The 18,151-nt window shown below is 44.2% G+C and overlaps 1 protein-coding gene across 2 annotated transcripts; it reads right to left on the bottom strand.

The window, feature by feature from the left end:
* Positions 1-1,643: 1,643 nt before the first annotated feature.
* Positions 1,644-13,669, bottom strand: LOC125553220 (uncharacterized). Of its 2 annotated transcripts, none has more exons than XM_048717015.2 (12): positions 13,298-13,669; positions 12,422-13,189; positions 11,529-11,816; positions 11,232-11,405; positions 9,000-9,969; positions 8,833-8,921; positions 6,881-6,982; positions 5,640-6,782; positions 4,218-4,943; positions 3,925-4,117; positions 2,939-3,805; positions 1,644-2,015 (listed from the first exon to the last, which is right to left on the bottom strand). In XM_048717015.2, the coding sequence occupies exons 2-12, from the start codon at positions 13,148-13,150 to the stop codon at positions 1,924-1,926; spliced, it is 5,373 nt and encodes a 1,790-aa protein (XP_048572972.2). In that variant the 5' UTR covers positions 13,151-13,189; positions 13,298-13,669; the 3' UTR covers positions 1,644-1,923. The 2 variants fall into 2 exon arrangements, with proteins under 2 accessions (XP_048572972.2, XP_048572973.2); XM_048717016.2 differs by having other exon boundaries at positions 12,422-13,153.
* Positions 13,670-18,151: the final 4,482 nt, after the last annotated feature.

Genomic DNA, 18,151 nt, shown 5'->3' with positions numbered 1-18,151 from the left:
AACAATGCTTCTACGGTTGATCGCTCGCCGGTGGGGCTCATCACTGCTGATATCAAGGAGTTGGTGTCGTTCTTGTCGTCCATTCACTTTAGTCATATAAATCGTTTGTCGATTGTCGCGGCACATATTCTAGTAAATCGTCATGTAAATCATCTGAGTCCTTTAATGACTCCATTTTTCATGTAACCCCGGATTGTAACCAGGAGGCACTCTCATGATTGTCCTTGATCAATAAAGCGTGATATTCCTCAAAAAAAACTTATGAGATTGTCGAAGGGCCGATGGCCGTACTTTATTAGATTGAGGGAAAAGAGTACAGCAGGGAAACAGCCTAGGAGAACTAGAGCTGAAACCCAAAAGAAAACACAAGCTCGTCAACTTAGGGGATTCACAGAGCATTACAATCAGTCCGTTACAAGGACAAGATCTAGGCTGCCAGATCTCTGATGCATCCCGCAGCCCTCCACATGCCGATGTCTTCTTTGGTCAGGTCCAAGACTCTCTCCACCGGGCTGGCGACATTGTCGAAAATCCTCGCATTTCTTTCCTTCCAGACCCTCCAGTGCAATAAGATCGCGATCGTGTCAAAATTTCGCCTCATTTGTTTGGGGATAGCCGCCCTAGCAATCAGCCACCAATCTTCCGTCGTGCTGAAGCTGTTGTCTGGAATCTGAAAATCAGCTCCTGTCCATGCCTTGAAGAGCGTCCAGACCTGCTTGGTAAAGTTGCAGTGCACAAACAAATGAGTACATGTTTCTGGTTCAGAGAGGCACAAGGGACAAACACCATTGGAGGGCCAATTCCTGCGCTCCAAGTTATCGGCCGTCAGGCATCTCCTATGCACTTCCAGCCACATGAAGAATTTGCAGCGAGGTGGTGCTTTGGATTTCCAAATTGGCTTGTGGCAGGCAAACCGCGTGTTGCCCAGAAAGAACATCTGATGTGCAGTGTTGACAGAGAACTTATGAGATTGACCAGCACAAGAAAGTATCTCATGGAAACTCAGTTGAAACCAAGGTCCGATGGGGATCCAGATCAATCGAGTTCGGCTCACCATGTTGCTTTTTAATCTTGTGCAGAAAGTACTTTCTCATACTATGTACTGTACCAGCCCAAAATCTACCTGAACTAACAGAGCACACAACTGCTCAATGCCAGGAGCTTATTAGGGCGGCGCGGGCTTGCGGTGCTCCCATCCAGGCAATGGTGTGATGATGAGCTCTGGCCCGAAAGTTCATCTCGACTCCTCAGACTTGCTTGCCCCTTGGTCCAACTTACGGTGGCTCGGTTCTCCGTCCTCGGGCGCCGAGATTTAGAGCTGATTACGGATAGGTAAATCATATATGCATCTTGATTAACCCACTAGTTTATATACTTCTTCCCTCGATTTATTCTGCCCAATAGGTTTGTACTAGATGTGGGTACAGGTTGCTTGATCTAACAGCCAGGGATGAGACGAGGGGAATGGCAGCAGTGGAGCAGAACAAAGTGCCGGGTCACACAAATTTCAGTTTTCATCAGTTAGATATCAGACTTCTTCCCTCGATTTTTTTCTGTCCAGTAGGTTATGTGTGTAAGGTTACTCGAGTTTTATTGTCACTCGGTTAAACCCTGTCATATAGAATCACAAGTTGCATTCCAAATTCATGAAACAAGCAGTTGCATAAACTTGCGTTTAATCCCAGTTACATACAGAGGCTAATCAAGTCACTCGATTCATTCCAAATTCATATACAGAGGCTACTCGAGATTTATTGTCGTTCGGTCAATCCATCCATGTCATATAGAATTAGAAGTCGCATCACAAATTTGTGAAACAAGCATTACATCCGCCTAATCCCAGTTACATGTCGTTACTCTAGGTTCTGTAGCAGAAACAAGGGGTTGCATCACAAATCAGTGATTATAAAATCGATCTGCGCATCACTTTTCTTGTTTGCAAGTACCACCTTCGACCGCAAGCTTCTGTTGGAGCTCTTCAGTGATGAGCGCCGATTTTTGCTTGTTTTGGTCACCTATATAGCAAATGATTCAATCAGTTACACATCCATCACTTGGGTAACAAACGCTTTTACCACTTGGCTAAAACTAGTAATGATAGCAAGCAAGTATTCGTGAATATATAGATCAAAAGTATAGCAGATTTAGCTGTACAAACGGAACAAACAACTCTGTCAGATTGAGACTCATGATCTAGTTCATTTACAATATTCTTCGAAAAATTGCAAGTGCTAAGTGCAATGTCTGAACTGGTAGCGCCATTTGATTATTCAAGAGGAACATCACTTTGCTACACGAAAATTGTAAATGACAGAAAAATAAGTAATGGAAAACATGAATGGAACTATGCTACAACAAAACTAATGAAGCAAAAACAAAGACTACTAATGAGCTAGTTCACTTAGATCGAGACATTTTTAGCTAGTTACTTACATGCAGATGTACTCTTGAGAATAAATACACATGGCAGCTTTAATAAAAATACACAGAACAACTTGTATTGGATTCAACACCATAAGTGTGTGTTATCCTAAGTGCCTGTTAGTTACTATTCATTCATTGTTATCAAGAGTTTAGTTGCAACTGAAATTTATGTATTTCTAACTATCGGTTCTGAATCATATTGTAGGTCTGTTATTGGATTTCGTACTGGATAACATGGAACAAAGGATCAGCTCATTGTGTACATGGTGGCTCCAGTTGACAATCTAATCTTAACACTGATCTTTTTTTTACTGTGAACTAGTAGTGCTAAAATAGTATCTCAGTGGATTTTCTGTTTGTAAATCTGCACGACAACGAACTCATTCGTGTGTCATTTGCACCTGAGATCATGATATTTAAATTATCATTGGTATCTTTGTAATGGTGCTATCCTTAAGATCTCTAATTTTTCAAGCAACCTGTTACACTCGATATCAAGGAAATGTGAACGTACCGGTCTCTTCATCATCAGATAGGTATATTACATTAGCAGAAGCCTCCATGTCATGGGGATCACTGGGCAGCCCAAGACCTGTTAGCCATTCATTCAGTGATGCTAAATCAGAATCTGACTCCGCCGAGCCTGATGCTGAAGGCCCAACACCTTTACTTGGCAACACATTCAACGCAGCTGATGAAACGCTAGATGTCGTTGTCAAACCTCGCTGTGATGTTAGTGGAAGAACTGGATTTGGAATCCAAGGTACTGGCGACAGCAGGTGTGTTGGGTGTGAACTTGATGGCAGTGCTGGAACCTGCCGAATTTGATGTGAACTTGATGGCCCCAAGGGTGCCGGTATAGTGGGGTGTGAACTTGGGTGCAAGCTTGACAGTGATGGGTTCCCTGGGGGAGCAGCCTGTGGGCATGATTGTCTTGTATGTATTGGAGTCACAGGGATAGACCATGTCCTTGCGGACATGCTCTCCAGCCTAGTTGGAAGCTGCTGCTGATTTGCAGATACCATTGAATGCACCTGTGGAGGCAACCTGCGCTGAAGATGAGGAGCAGGTGCACGTGCTAGTTCACTGTGGACTCCAAAGCCTCCCCGTGGCAGAACTGGCGCGGGACTAAATCTAGTTGATGTTGATCTGGCAATGTTGCTTAGTATGGAGGGATGTGGTCTGACCACTTGTGAAGATGGCGATGATGATGGTGATGGTCGATCGACCTGAAATAGTTGGACATGATGTATCGGCACTGGAGGTCGACCAGCTGACGACGACGCAGTTGGTGATGCAGTCGATGCCACCGCTGAAGACCTCGTGGGAACTTGCTGAGAAGCCTGGGGTGTCTGGTGATTTGGAGGGCTGTGGGCTCTAACTGCAGATCAAAGTAGTTGGCATTAGCGATAGAGATTTGGGACAGGTGTTTGCAAATCATGTCAGCATATTTCATTAAGAGGACATAAAAAATGATTGCTTATAGTCAATACTCAATACCTTGGTCTCCAGAAGATATGAATTCCTTCCGAAGATTGTCAGCTAGTGACTGGTTGAGGAGAACTTTCTCACATAAATCATTTAGTGTCTCCGTTTGCTGAAGATGAGTGGAATCTTGTTTTTGAAGTAACAAATCATACTTTTGTTTGAGCTTCTCCATTTCTTGGCTATACTCGGTCCTAAGTTGTGATTGCTGTCCGTAAGTGAAAAAATGAGAACAAGATGAATCCCAGAACTAGTGTACGAAATTCACAACCAAGATATACATACATGAGCTAGAAGAAATAGCAAACCTTTAGCTCGTGGGTTTTATTAAGCGAGTCAATGTGTAACCGGAATCTGTGCAACTCATTTTTCAGTGGATCATCACCAACTGGTGGATGATTAAACATCCTTGGTGCCAACGGAAAGAGTTGTGCTGAAGAACCCGGTGCAGCCTCGGGTTGATGACTTGGTGGTTGACACTGATCAGGGTGTGTTCTTTCAAGCAGAATACTGGACGGTGGAACCGATGGATGCATTGCAGATGGCAAACACTGAGATGATGGTACACGAGAAAGGTTTGCTTGTTCGGCATCTCTTTGTGAAAGCTCAGTTGGCACCATACTTGGTTGTGCAGACTGAATTATCAGATCTGTCTGAGTATAAGCTTCCCTGGATGCTGATGGTTGCATTTCAGGTCGCAAAGTCTGAGCTGGTGTTATACCAGAACGGCCTACTTGTTCTGCCTCTCTTTGCAGAAGTTGCGCTGGTGCTACAATTGGTTGGGCTGACTGTATTACAAGATTGGCCTCGGCTTCAACTTCCTTAGACATTTGCAAGGAAGTCTGGCTGGGCACAGGAGCCAAAGTCTGTGGTTCTAAGTAAGGTGGATCTGCATGAGTATTGCCCCCATTGTCGGTGTTAACTTCCATTTCAGCATCTCCTAAATGTTGGTCAGTCTCTCCCGGTAATGGTTGCAAACACCCACCACTCTGTCGCTCAATATGTTCAGTCCTATGGTCACCACTTGAAGATTCCTGATATATGTTACAGGTACATATGATTAGTATCATAATGGATACTAATAAAAAAAAGGTCATAAGGAATACTAGTGCAACCATAATGTAATGAAGCACCATGAATTGGAACATGAAGACCATTGCTCAGAACTGACTCAAATGGAAAGACAAGTGCTGCATCAACTGTGATGTCCTCTATTTGGAAATGCGTTTATAAGTAAATGGGTACACAGTGTCACTGACGCTCATAGATGAGCCTACTAAATATTTCTTTTCCTTTTGCTGTATTAAAAAGAACTTCAATTAGTAATCTGCAAACCGTAAAACATGAGAGTATGAAAGGCAACATACTACAAACAGTTTTCTATGCCTAGTGTACTGTACTGCCATGATGAGCAAGTAACTATGTTCACTTGCTACATGGAAAGAGCAAAAACGACACATCCTACATGAGCCTACTAAACATCTCCTTTCCTTTTCGCTATATCACAAAGGAAAACTTATATGAAATTTTTACAGTCCATAAAACATGACATGAAACTTGAACCAAAGCTTCAATGTGTTAATACTTCTAAATTGACTGCAAAATATGTTGGAAGTTTCTGTAAAAAAAAAGTTAAGCTGACAGTTCCGACATGGATAAGCTTATAAAATCAGAATGAATACCACTCCAAAGAACTAGTAAGTATAAGACCTGATTAATCCATGCCCTACCTGATTAATGGAATTATCAATTGCAGGACTAGAATTTAATTGGTCTTGAACAGCCAGAGATGCCCCTCCTTGCATGTCAATGCAATCAAAACTATTGCCGATCATGTTCTCTGTCAAACCAATACCTTCTGATGCTAGTGTGCCTTCGTTGTGGATAAGAACTTCAGCAGAACTTTTTCTCGCTGCTTCTGCAATGATAACATCAGATGGAATCACACTACCAACCAATGTAACTTCCATCGCTGAAGTTTCGTGCAAAGACTGCGGACAGTTTGCCAAAGTAGTTGTATCAACACAGGAGCTAAAGTGGCTGAATTCCTCAATAGCAAAGCCTGATTCTGGTAAATAAATACTCTGATCAAAAGTATGATCTAATTGGCCATATTTTGCTTCGTGAAGGAACTTTTCCTTCAACTGCAACTCCTTAGTCCACACCTTCGATTGCTGTAAATCAAGGTTCTCACGCTGGTGCCTCATGTGCTTCAGAAACGCATATAGTAGCATAGTGAACCATTCAACTATTAGGTTTGTTAGCATAGTGAGCCATTCAACTATTAGCTTTGTTTGACCACCTCTGTCCTCTGAATCAGCTTGAGACCTACGAAGGTGTTCCACAACTATTCTGCATGCTTTTCTCAGTTTCACCACTCCATTGTGCCTGTGCATGTCAAACATTGCGACCTCGTTTGCTTGTTTATCAAGGATATTCTTCTCTCTCAAGGAGAAAACCATGTCAACTAAATTAATTCTTTTCTCTGTGATCCTATTAAGAAGTACATCCTTTGATACAGATAGCAGTTCCTTCTCTCCTGGTACAATAGCCTCAATCACTAAATCATGTGAATCCTCTTGATGTGATTCGTTCCCACCAACAGATGCTGTTTGCTTAGGGGTTGATTTGCCATTTCCATGTCTAGTTGAGGTCTCCTGCTGGTATGGTGATATGTTCTTTACTGAAATTGATTGATTATTCTTGCCTGTTCCGCCTACTCCATATGCGAACTCCTTCTTTAGGTTCCTTAGCTTCTTATAAACCAACTCGACACAAGTTTCACTGCACTCATAGTTCAAGTATTTTGCAGCAAGAGCCAGTGATTCTTTATGATTAACCTTGTGCCTTGAGAGAGAAGCAGCATGCCAGCACTGAAGTAAAGCATGCAAAGAAGGAAAACATTCATGAAGAACAGCAACATTTAACATTGAACATGTAGTGCAAAAATTAAAGAAGACTCTTCTCTAACCAGTGCAATGTTGAATGCATGCTTTGGCTCCTGACTGACTTGGTGATTCTTATTCTTCAAAGCATACTCAAGAAGTTCCTCACATACACATTTAACACTCCCCTGCACAACATGTTACCGTTCCATCAAAGAATCCAATCAGCTAAAATAGCAAAATGATGAGTATATGAAATCATGTGTCTTCAGAAATTTCAGCCTCACTAAAATGGTAGGGTGAATTACTATTTGATAACTTGTCTGTGTATTTATTTGTCACACATAATGTATTGCTGTTCAGAATTGCTGCACTCTTCAGTTTAGGCACAATTTATGATTGTCGATCAATTACAAACAACCAAACATTTTAGTTCTCTTCGGCATGTATTTGGTTCTTAATATCTTCCTTACGGAACTTTCAATACTGCCAATAGGTTTCTACTTCTGACCAAAGGAATATATTAAACACTAAGAGCAACTCTAGCAGAATTGGCAAAACAGCCCAACCGCCATAATAACAGCCTGTGCATTCGGGACCAAAAAAAGGGATCTATTAAAGTCGCCATATCACCCTTGGCCTCCAAGATTTTTGGAACATGCTCCAAATAGTGGGCCATAGCCTCCTTATTTGGAGGTTGAACCGGGAGGGAAATTTCACCTCTTTCCCCTTGCGCATGGCCTCTCTCCCCCTTCCTCCCTCCCTCTCTCTCTCTCTCTCTCTCTCTCTCTCTCTCTCTCTCTCTCTCTCTGCCAATGGCGCGTGTCGGATGCGCGTACCAGTCCCGCAGGCACTTATCTCACCAGGAAACGAGCCAATTAACGGTTGTCACCTCCTGTCCAACAGCCCGCGCCCATTTCTGCCACATTTTCCCGCCACCCGCCCACCCCGTTTCCCGCCACTCGTGGATATAGAAAGGCCAGCACACGTCCCAGCTCATCTCCCGGCCGCCAACAGCTCCACTTTCTTCTCCACTTCCCCCCTTGTCCTCATCATGCCGCTTCACCCAAGGCCGGACTGGCTGCCACTCACGGAGGAGAAGACACAACAGCTGGACGAGGAGGACATGCAGGAGACCACCCTCATCGCGGAGGAATGTGATCGCCAGGACGGGCTGGACGGTGTCACAGGCCGCCCGCTGCCGCGAAGCGCTGCACGGTTGCGTCCGAGATCGACTCCACCGCTGGTTTCCCGCCGCTCCCTCGCTGCTAGGGCAGTTTGGGATGCCCGCTAGGCCGCCACCTCCGCCATAGGCGTCGAGGAGGCCGCGGCGGAGAGGGAGTGCACCTTCTGGGCCAACTTCAAGGTGGCGCCAGCGGCAGTATAGGAGATGGACGCAGAGAAGGAGCATGCCATCTGGGACCATCCCCCCGCTGGCCAAGCCACCCCTGGCCTCAATGATGGTGCCTGGCCAAAATGGGATGAAGGCACTCCCGCCCAATTTTGCACGGCCAGGGAATGGCCGCGTCTGTCCCCATCAAACCCAACTTCACATATTAGTTTTGTCTCAAATCAAATCTTGTGAAGTTTGACCGAGTTAAAAGAAAAAAATATTCAAAAAATTTACCAAGATTCACAATAACAAATCAATATCACTAGATCCATCATTGAATATATTTTTGTATTGTATTTATTTAGTATAGTAGATATTGATATTTTTTATATAAATGTGGTCCAATATGACAATGTTTTTTTCTTGCATGGAAATATTAGTGTTTGACTTAAGACAAAAGTAAGATGCGAAGTATTTTGAAACGTACTATGGTATATGAGCCAAGAGGTCTCAAGCTCAACACCCGGCCAACGCAGTATTTATTATTTAATAGAGTATTTACAGCCTACATCAATCTGACATTTAAGGCCTGACGGAACCTCGACATGATGGGGACTCCCAAAAGTCCAAACTGATTAAAAAGGGCAGGCAGTATATTTCAACACAAACATCAAGAGAACAATGAAGTCGTTACATTCAGCATACCGGTAGTTCAAACAATTCATATAGCTTTGAGAACTCTTGCTTCAATGGGATGTGAACACTATTTTGTGTGTCCTGAAGATTTTCCACCCCTACAAAATGGATTCTGTTAGAACAGTGCATTATTCGCACCAAAAACAGAGCTGTTAATTATAGTTACAGTGGTATACCTTGTTCCTGCCATGTGTTGTCAACTGATATTTGATGAGAACTAGATGTCGTACTAATTTCAGGCAATACTGAGACATTGTCTTCGCCAGCTAAAACATTTGCAGATGAATCCAAGATTCCAGCAATTTTTCTACGTTTCGTACTAGCTTCAGCAGCCTCGTCTGCATGAATTTTCCATTCTTCCATGCTTTGTCTCTTTCTACAGTTGCTTTGTGCCAGCTTAGTTATATACTGCCAACGAGGAGACTTCCGATCTAGCAAATTTACCCAGAACTTTGGGAGATCACTATCAGGTGCAGAGATCCCCTCCCTCTCACCTACTACAACACTATCTCTAGAATAAAGAGGTCCACTCAGATGAGCTTGTGATACGGCTGCATTGCTCATCTTAGTGCTGGTATCATCTTCAGTGGATAACTTCGTTGAGAACTCTGAAAGTACTTTATCCATGAACAGTTTTTCAGCATCAGAATCCTTGCTTAAATATGCATCGTTTTCTAGCCTTTCAAGTCTACTGAAGAGAAATGATGCACCCCAACTAAGCATACAATGGCTCAGGATAGGCATTATATTCTGGACACTGGTATCAAGAGTATGATCATGCTTTGCAAGTATAAGAGCCTTTTCCTCCACTGTACAAGACGAATACAAACGAAAAATGGGCACACATTCAGATTGTGACTCTATGCTGATCTTCTGGAGGGCTCTCAAGTCATTTGTGGGATTCCAATCACTAGAATATATGATGATGACATCAACTGATGACAGTTTAATGCTTGGGACACATGCACGACTATCAATCAAGAAAATAAACCGGCCCTTAGTCGTGTCATTGAACATACTCATTGCACCCTGTTTCTTTGGTACAGAGAAACCATGCTCCACGCGCTCATATGACTCAAGACCAAAGCTTTCACAGAGAAAATCACCCAGAATATCACCCATTGGAATGCCAGCCCCATCACAAGACTGCACATAGAAGAAAGTACCATCATATTGCACTGATAAGCTTGGGAAACCTTTCCAAAAGATCATGATATTTAATTCTAACAATGATGAATCAGAAACTACCCAAACAAGAACTTAATAAGGGATATATACGCCAGCAATTAAAAAGTACACATGGTGCATGAAAAGTAACATATTTAGATTTTGAAATAAGGTACCCACATGTTTTCTTTTAACCGATGCCAAGATGTTACAACATGTGCTTGCAAAATGTTGTTTCTAAAGTGAACCATATGTGCATTGTACCAAAAAAACATAAATTTAGAACAAGTGCAGATGTGTCAGCTTTCTGCAGGAGCAACCATGAATTCATATAGACACCATGGGGGGTGGGGGGGGGGGGGGGGGGGGTTGTTCAGGTAAAAACACAAAACTGAGAAAGACTCTGACTATGAGGGAGCAACCCTGAGCAGGGTTAGAGATGCCTCCTTAAATCTAAAGGATTGAACATGGACTTCTTTCAGGATGAGCAATAATCTAATAGGGGCTACTTTGCCAAAAATCCGTGTGTTCCTTTGTTTCCAGATATAAGCCAACAGGCCATGACGAAGATGCCTAAGAATCTATTTCCCGAGAAACCAGCAGTATGATGGTGCAGCATGTCTTCGATACCATTTCTCTGCCGGTCTGCCCCACTGAATGCCAAGCTTGTTACAACAATTGACATTAAAGGGGCAAAAGAAGGAAAGATGGATGCTGGTTTTCTACTGCCCGTTGCTGCAAAGGACACAAGAGTTACCATTGGAGATAGTGAAGTGCCGCGCAAGAATTTCTTTGGTGTTTAAATGATCAAACTAAATCAATGTCTAGAAACTCCATGCTGCGGAATTCTTATGTGCATAACTGTACTAAAGTGAAACATCACCAGTCTTTCTGCAACTCTTGATTCTGCGACTGAGGGAAGTGATACCCAGATGTTATTACTAACAATTTGACAAAATGTACCAAAGAGCAAAGACAGCTTGAAACTTTTCCTCATATGAGAAGTTGAAAACCCTTGTGCATAACATTAACAAATAATTAAAAGAAATCATCGCATGCTTCGGTTGCCGGAAATAAATAATGCATGCTTTGAGGAAGTACAAAACATTAATACTTGCCAACTCTTTAGATACAAGTACTAGTAATGAATCACACGTAACAGGCATTACTACATTAATTGGGACAAAGTTAAATAATGGAAGTAAGAGATTATTTGAGGCATGGTACCACAAAACGCTTACCTGGGAAAGGATAAGAACTCTCTGCCTTTTTTCCTTGATTAATCGGAGCATTTTCTCAAGAAGCAGTAGCTTGCCACTTGCACGAACTTCAATATCCAGGATATCAGTTACTGGGTGGCCCTTGGGAAGTGAGTCTAGCAGCGTTTCATCTACTAGATAAGGGTGGTCGCAGCACTGTTGCATGATAAGATCAGTAAAGACAGTTAGCTATGCACAATGAGTACCATTGCAGATTCCGTCTAACTCCCTACTGTGAAAAAAGGGTACCATGCATGCTCAGAAATTTTAACAGCTAACCTTCCGGAGGGATACAAGAATGTTGCGAAGAGCACCAACACTGTCAGTTTTTTCATTTGATTGAAGCGCTAGTGAGTTTGAAAACAAGGTATAACAGTACATTTCTAGTTGCACTCGTGAAAGGCGAGCAGGAACCCAGTACTCCACAAATTTTGACGAGTCCACTTTCTGGGCCATTGCAACATGAGGTGTGAACTCTGAACAGTTATCAGCTGGCTCTCTAGCGTCCACTGCAGGACTGCTTTCAGCCACCATATTCTGTGAGCATAGATCAGCAGTCATATGTGCCTGTACAAGAACTGATAATGTAACCAACTCCTTTGATACAGATGGTAGGATGATAAGAAAAAGAAAAGCAGCATTGCAAATAACAAGCCAACATATTGAGGCAACAAGGATGTTACAGAAAAATCAAGCATATGAGTTGCTAAAAGGAAACTATACAGGGTATCCTGTCAGGTGGACACTGCGTCCTGCATAGGTTGTAATGAAGCTCAAGACGTTATATGAGATAATTCAGGTGCAAATAAAGAACATTTTGATGTATTACTGGAATATGTGTTTAGTTATTTACTTCTATTTTGCTACTCGAGAGTTACGAGATATAAAGGATGAAGGAAAATAACAATGACACTTACAGTAATGCTTTGTAATAATGTAAGGTCAAGAACTGTAATAATGTAAGCACAAGAGGTGATATGTGATCTAGTAGCAACAAAAGAACATATTACTCTGTTACCAGAATATGTTATTTAATTCTATTTTGCTACTCCAGGGTTAAGACCTATCAAGGATGAAGGCAGAGGGGACTGGTACTTACAGCAACACCATGATTTCATAAAGAGTAGAATCAAAGAAACAACAACTCAAGAATAGAAGATGGTTGAGCAAACCTCCGAAATGGGAGCAGATTTTTCAACATCAGTTTTCGACCCATCTGTCTCCAGTATCAACTCAGGAGCTTCACACCGACCAGAAGTACAGCCTTCACAAAATTCATTGACGACTTGACTTAAATGTGCCTGGTTATCTTCTTCGTGCGCGCCACTTTCTTCAAACCTCAAAACAGAGCCATTGTCTTCCACAGTTAGCCTTTTATGCTGCTTCAGTGGCCTGGTACCGCTCTCAGAAGCATCATGCTTATTCTTGGTTGACTTACGTTCATCAATTTTCCTTTTCACGGTTTTGCCGAGAGCAGCCACTTGACCAGGAGAAACTCCAGTTGAATCATTTGAAGCAGCAGAAGCTGAAATGGTACTTTTCTTTACTCTGTCAGACGTTTTGGGGGAACTAGGCTTCCTCGTCGACCCTTTTAGCTTCATTGCTGACGATTTCAGGGAATCAGGTGTGCTGGGTTTGCTCCTGCCCCTCATAGATGTCTGCGAAACCGGTGTAGCTGCAGAACTGGTGGTGGTCATCACAATGGGATTCTTTCCTTTTGTTTCTCGATTCAGCATCCTCAGGTTTGGCTTCGGCTCATCGCTTGTTTCACGCGCAGACGAGGTGGAGGTCGTTGCGGACTTGGGGTGCTTTGCATTGGTGGCGGCGCTGCCTTCCCTTGCACTGGTGTTGGTGTCCCCTGCTCCCTCATTGTTCGCCCCTCCTGACCGGGTATTGGCCATCAGCTTCAGTAGAATCAGTCAACGCATTAGGCAGGACACCTAGAATAACGCAATTTCGATCAGAAGCAAAGGGGGGTCGGGAATTTGGCAGCCCAGAGGTACGGGGGCATGTGCATCACAAAAGTTGGGGTTTTTCTCTTTTTTTACCTCGCAGTCGAACTGCTAGGGAGTCGTTCGCCGTGGTCGAGCCGGCGGGCACAGGGAGGCTGAGCGAAAGAAGAGAGACGGCGAAGGCGGTGCCGGGGTAGAGCTCCTGCGGCGGGCCGTCGTCTTGGTCGAGCTCCTGCGGCGGCTGGCCGGTCACTGTGGTCGAGGTAGATGGGGGTGGCCGCGGAGCGGAGGAGAGGAAGCCGGCGCGACGGAGGTGGATGATGAGGTGGAGGCGGCCGAAGGCGGTCTTGCGGCGGCCCGCCGGCGGCAATGTGCGAGCGCGCCGGTGGCCAGCTGCTGGACGGCGGACGAGAAACCTAGAAATGGGGAATGTCGCGGGGTCGGGGATTGGGGAACCGATTGGATTTTTACAGTGGCAAACAGGAGTAATTTGTCACAACTCTGAAGTTTTTTTTTTATAAGGAAGCCGTATTCCACTGATACGTGCCACGGGAGCCAGTTCTTTTATTATAACACAAATAAAAGGGCAGGGGAAATCTTAATGCAAATGAAATAACCAAAAGAAGATTACCTAAGACATAAGATTTCAGAACATTAGGGTGAAATCTAATAATTATCTACTGATGACATGATGTAAGCAAATAGATTAAATCCAATTTAAACATCCGCAACTAATCCCATATTGTTTTTACAGATTTAAAGGTTGTTTAACACTCTCTCTCTCGCTCCCTCCATCTCTCTCTGCGAGCCAGACATGCACCCTCTCATTCCGTCACATGGGAATGGCCGGGGCGGGTTTCAGGCCGGGCTTGACAAAGCCCAAAGTGAAAATCCCAAAGTTGAGCCCGACCAAAGCCCCAAAACATGTGCTTTCTCAAGCCTGAGCCCTACCCGAATGCAAGCTTGAAGGCCCAACCCGCATGCAGATTTCCAGTCTACGCACGTGTAAGCTCGGTCCTAAGCCTGAAAGCCCGGTTTGAAAAGGTGAGAAACGGAAGCCCGTGCCCGGGCCGAATATTCTCTTAGGCTGTAAAATGAAGCCCGAGCCATGCCTGAAGAGGCAAGCCTGGCCGGCTTGGCCAAGGTTTTTCGGGCTGGACTACCAATGAACACGTTTAGGTGTTGCCATTTATCAGCCTCTCAATCCAGTGCAGTGAGTTCTATGCACGGTTGACCATAATAGCAAATGAACTGAATAGTTCCTAGAAAATGGGGTTGTTCCTCCAATCGAGAATTTTGCAATTGTCTACATAGATGATAGGTCATGTTTGTTGCCAATTTGGTACCAAGAGAAGGAACAACAAATATATAGTTCCAAATGAGTCATACAAATTGTTGCATTGAAGATGTGTCACTTTATGATGCTTGGATCCAATAGTCTAGTCTAGTGTGTCGGGCATTTATTGATTAGAGCATCTATAGTTCGACGCCCCAAACCCCCGGGCGGATGGCCCAGTCACTGATCAGTCACAAAAATCCGACCCATATGGGCTCCTTAAACGGGCCTCAAACACCCGGGATGACCGGCACCTCTCATATCCAACCCAAAAATAGGACGGATATGGGGGCGTCCGGGAGCGTCCGTCACGTCGGACCCGACAACCCGGCCCCATCGCAAATTGCACCAAATCCACCAAACCTTTCCTCCCCCTCCTCCTCCAGTCGCCCTCCTACCTTTCCCGTGCCTGAGCCCTCGCCATATGCCACCCTTGCTCCCCATCCTCACCACGGGTCCCGATCTGCCGTCCTAGATGTCATGCTCATACATATGTTGTTTGCTAGACGGCGAGGGCGACCACTTTGTATCACGAGATGGAGAAGAAGGTGTTTGCTTTTAGCCATTGTTTGATCTTATTGATTGGAGTGTCAAAGTGGACACAGCTTGTGGCTGGTATCAAGGCCGGCAAGAAGAGGAATGATGGCTCAAGCACCCACCAATCAATCGGGTTGGACGATGGAGAGGACGATGTTGTCGTCGAGAATGAAAAAGCCACTGTGCCAAAGGATAACTGACAAGTCATGGGAAACAAGTGGGAGAATATTGAGTTGGAGAAGCAAAAGGCGGCGATCAAATGGGAACTCGAGAAGGCCAAGACATTTGGAGAGATTGAGCTTGAGAAGTAAATGTTGCAACTCGCACAGGACGCAGAGGATGTGAAGATCATGTTGGCGGACGAAACCCTCTTTGATGAGCATGCAAAGAAGTGGCTTGCGGATAAGAAGGAGATCAACAAGCATAGGGTGTACGAGGCGGCGAGGGCGGTAGCGGCAGCGAAGCATGCGACAAGGATGTAGGCGGAGCAGGAGGAGCATGACACAAGCATGGCCTCGAAGCAGGCAGCATGGGTAGCGTCCGGCCAGTGATCCGACAAGCGAGCCATCCGTCACGCTAGAACATGGATTTCATTTTGGCATGTCCGGTTTGTTGAACTATGATTTGCTTTGCTTTAGTTTCGGATTGTTGAATTCAAACAATTTGTGTCGTATGATCGACGTGCATGGATTGTATGGATTTGAGGATCCGAATTTGAGGTATGTGGATGTGCGGCGCAAGATATCAAGGGTCGGCGGGCGCTGTCCGCGGACGCTCTCGCGGCCGTATAGGGGCCGAATTTGCCAAGTCCGATTGTAAATGCTCTTATAGGGAGTTAATGGAAGGTGGAGAACTGGAGACAACAGCAACCATGTGGAGTAAGCCAAATGTTCTTGATAGTGTCAAAAGGCGGTGTAGATCCAACTAAATCTTAAAACTTTGACTTATATTAGGACAAAAGATAGAAGTGCACTTGTTCCGGACAGAGGGAGTACTGGCTACTGATGCTAGGGTAGCATCCCCATGTGTATGTATGAATATTCTTGATTGATAGTGTCGGTTTTGGGTAGATATAAATGAGCTAAAATATAGCAATACTTGCACATTATCGAATTTCTTGTAAGATTGCTGCATACTTGCACAACAAGCAATTGGGATGTACTACTAATATCGAAGGAGGCCAAATGATGGATGTCTACACAGGAACTCAAATGGTCAAAAGCCCACCCACCATCCAGGGTATAGACCAAGGAAGCTGCTATTGGACTCTCGCTCAATGCCGCTTATTACTGGGATCTTCTCTCCACACCAAACGTGATAAAGCTTTGCTCTTGGCTTGCTTCAGAAACCTTGATGATCTAGTTCTCTGCATCTACTCCCTCTGTTCCTAAATACTCCTATTTAGAAACGGAGGTAGTAGTGAACTGACTGGAAAGATACTAACTGCCTGTACAAAAGGCTATCTAGCTAGGTCTAGGATCAGTCAAATTCAAATAGTTGACTGCAAATTATGGAGTAACAATTTGTTTTTTGAATGAACTTCTTACTGGAGGAGACAGAGTCTTCAACTTGCGTGAAGTAAAGTATATATAGTTTCCTGCTAACCTTCTCTGCTTTCAAGACTACGAGCTTCTGATCTGCAAACGCACAACAAGTTGTCTAGTTAGGCCATTTCCTCCTGTGAGAAAGAACCTGAATGTTGTGGAGTAACTGTTGCAAAAATACACTCACAGAACTGATAGAAAAAAATGTAATGGATGCAACCTCAGAAAGTTTTGAAGCTTGTGCAAGTGTCAACACTGGATTCCTGCCTAGCTTCAGGCTTGAAGCGCAAGCTCGTGGTAATAAGAGGTGATCTTACTCTTGCGTTCATCTTCCTTACTAACACGAGCTTAATATGGTTCGTGGCATCTCTCAGATGTGCCGCTTCACTTCCCTTACCATTTACCCCCCCCCCCCCCCCCCCCCTAATCAAAATATAAGACCTTTTTAGGCTAGTTTAGCCTAAAAACGTCTTATATTTTCGTACGGAGGTAGTAGTGCCGGTTTGACAAAGACAGTTTGTGTACCATGAGTTTTTTTTTTTGAAACGGATTTTGTGTACCATGAGTGATGAAAACAAAGTTCCAAAAGGCCCGACACATATGTTTCAGGACTCAACAACACACAATGCCGTACCTCTTTTTTTCTTTTTCTTTTTTACGGGGAATGCCGTACCTCTTATTAACACGAGATGAACCAAGTTCTATGGTGGCTACATGACTCCGCAAACTTGAGAGTACTCATTGTTTCACCAAAAGCACCGCCCTCATGATTCACAAGCACAAACACAAAGAACAACAAATGGATGGCAATGTTGGCATTCTTGACGAAACAAAGCCATAAATCTTGAGAGATTTTGTGTACACCTGAGACATGTTGCAGCACTTGCGTTAGCTTACTATTTCGGTATGGAACGTGTGACACTTCTAGGCTAGTGCAGATGATGATTTGTTCAGTCAGCCAGTCTTTCTCACAATGTCAGCCAGAGAAACGAACCCAGCAACGGCGGTCCTGGATAGCAAGGAGCTCTCGCCAAAGCCTTCTTGACGTTGACGGGGAGGTAGCTCCGGGCGGCGGCGGCAAATCCTTGGGTCACCCGCCTCCATGTTCGGTCCGTCGTTGGCCGGTGTTGGCGGAGGGCAAGTGCGCGGCATCAGTGGATGTCGACCTCCATTGCTGTTAGCAGGATGGGAGAGGGAGTGGCGGCTTCCAGATCACTTGCGTGAGGTTTCCGGTTCGAGGAGAAAAATCGAGGCAGGCAGGAGGTGGACGAAGCGAAACGGTTTATAAGGGGAGAGGAAACGATATTCTTTTTTTAGGTTGTACCAATTTCTATCCATTTCCGCAACAAAATAATTTTGAACGGAGAGAATAGTATAAAGTTGAAAATTACAATACATGGATCACTTTAAACAGCACTAGAGAGGACAATCGTATTGGCACATAAGAAAAAACACCCGCTATAAAAGAATTTTATGGGTACAACTTTGAGGGAGTTGACCCCTGAACGCCTGACCAAATCGTCATCGTCCACC

Source organism: Triticum urartu, chromosome 4A (genome assembly GCF_056163025.1).
Source record: "Triticum urartu cultivar PI428250 chromosome 4A, HENAU_Tu73, whole genome shotgun sequence".
Lineage (NCBI taxonomy): Eukaryota > Viridiplantae > Streptophyta > Magnoliopsida > Poales > Poaceae > Triticum > Triticum urartu.
The sequence above is the reverse complement of the archived record's forward strand: the minus strand, read 5'-3'. Positions and strand labels throughout refer to the sequence as shown.

Bases quoted from the DNA above. Each gene is read 5' to 3' on its own strand.
- LOC125553220 (XM_048717015.2), bottom strand. From the start codon at position 13,150: ATGGCCAATACCCGGTCAGGAGGGGCGAACAATGAGGGAGCAGGGGAC. The intron at 11,817-12,421 runs GTTTGCTCAACC...GTTCTTGTACAG, and splicing joins AATCTGCTCCCATTTCGGAG to GCACATATGACTGCTGATCT. The intron at 4,944-5,639 runs GTAGGGCATGGA...AACATATATCAG, and splicing joins TTGATAATTCCATTAATCAG to GAATCTTCAAGTGGTGACCA.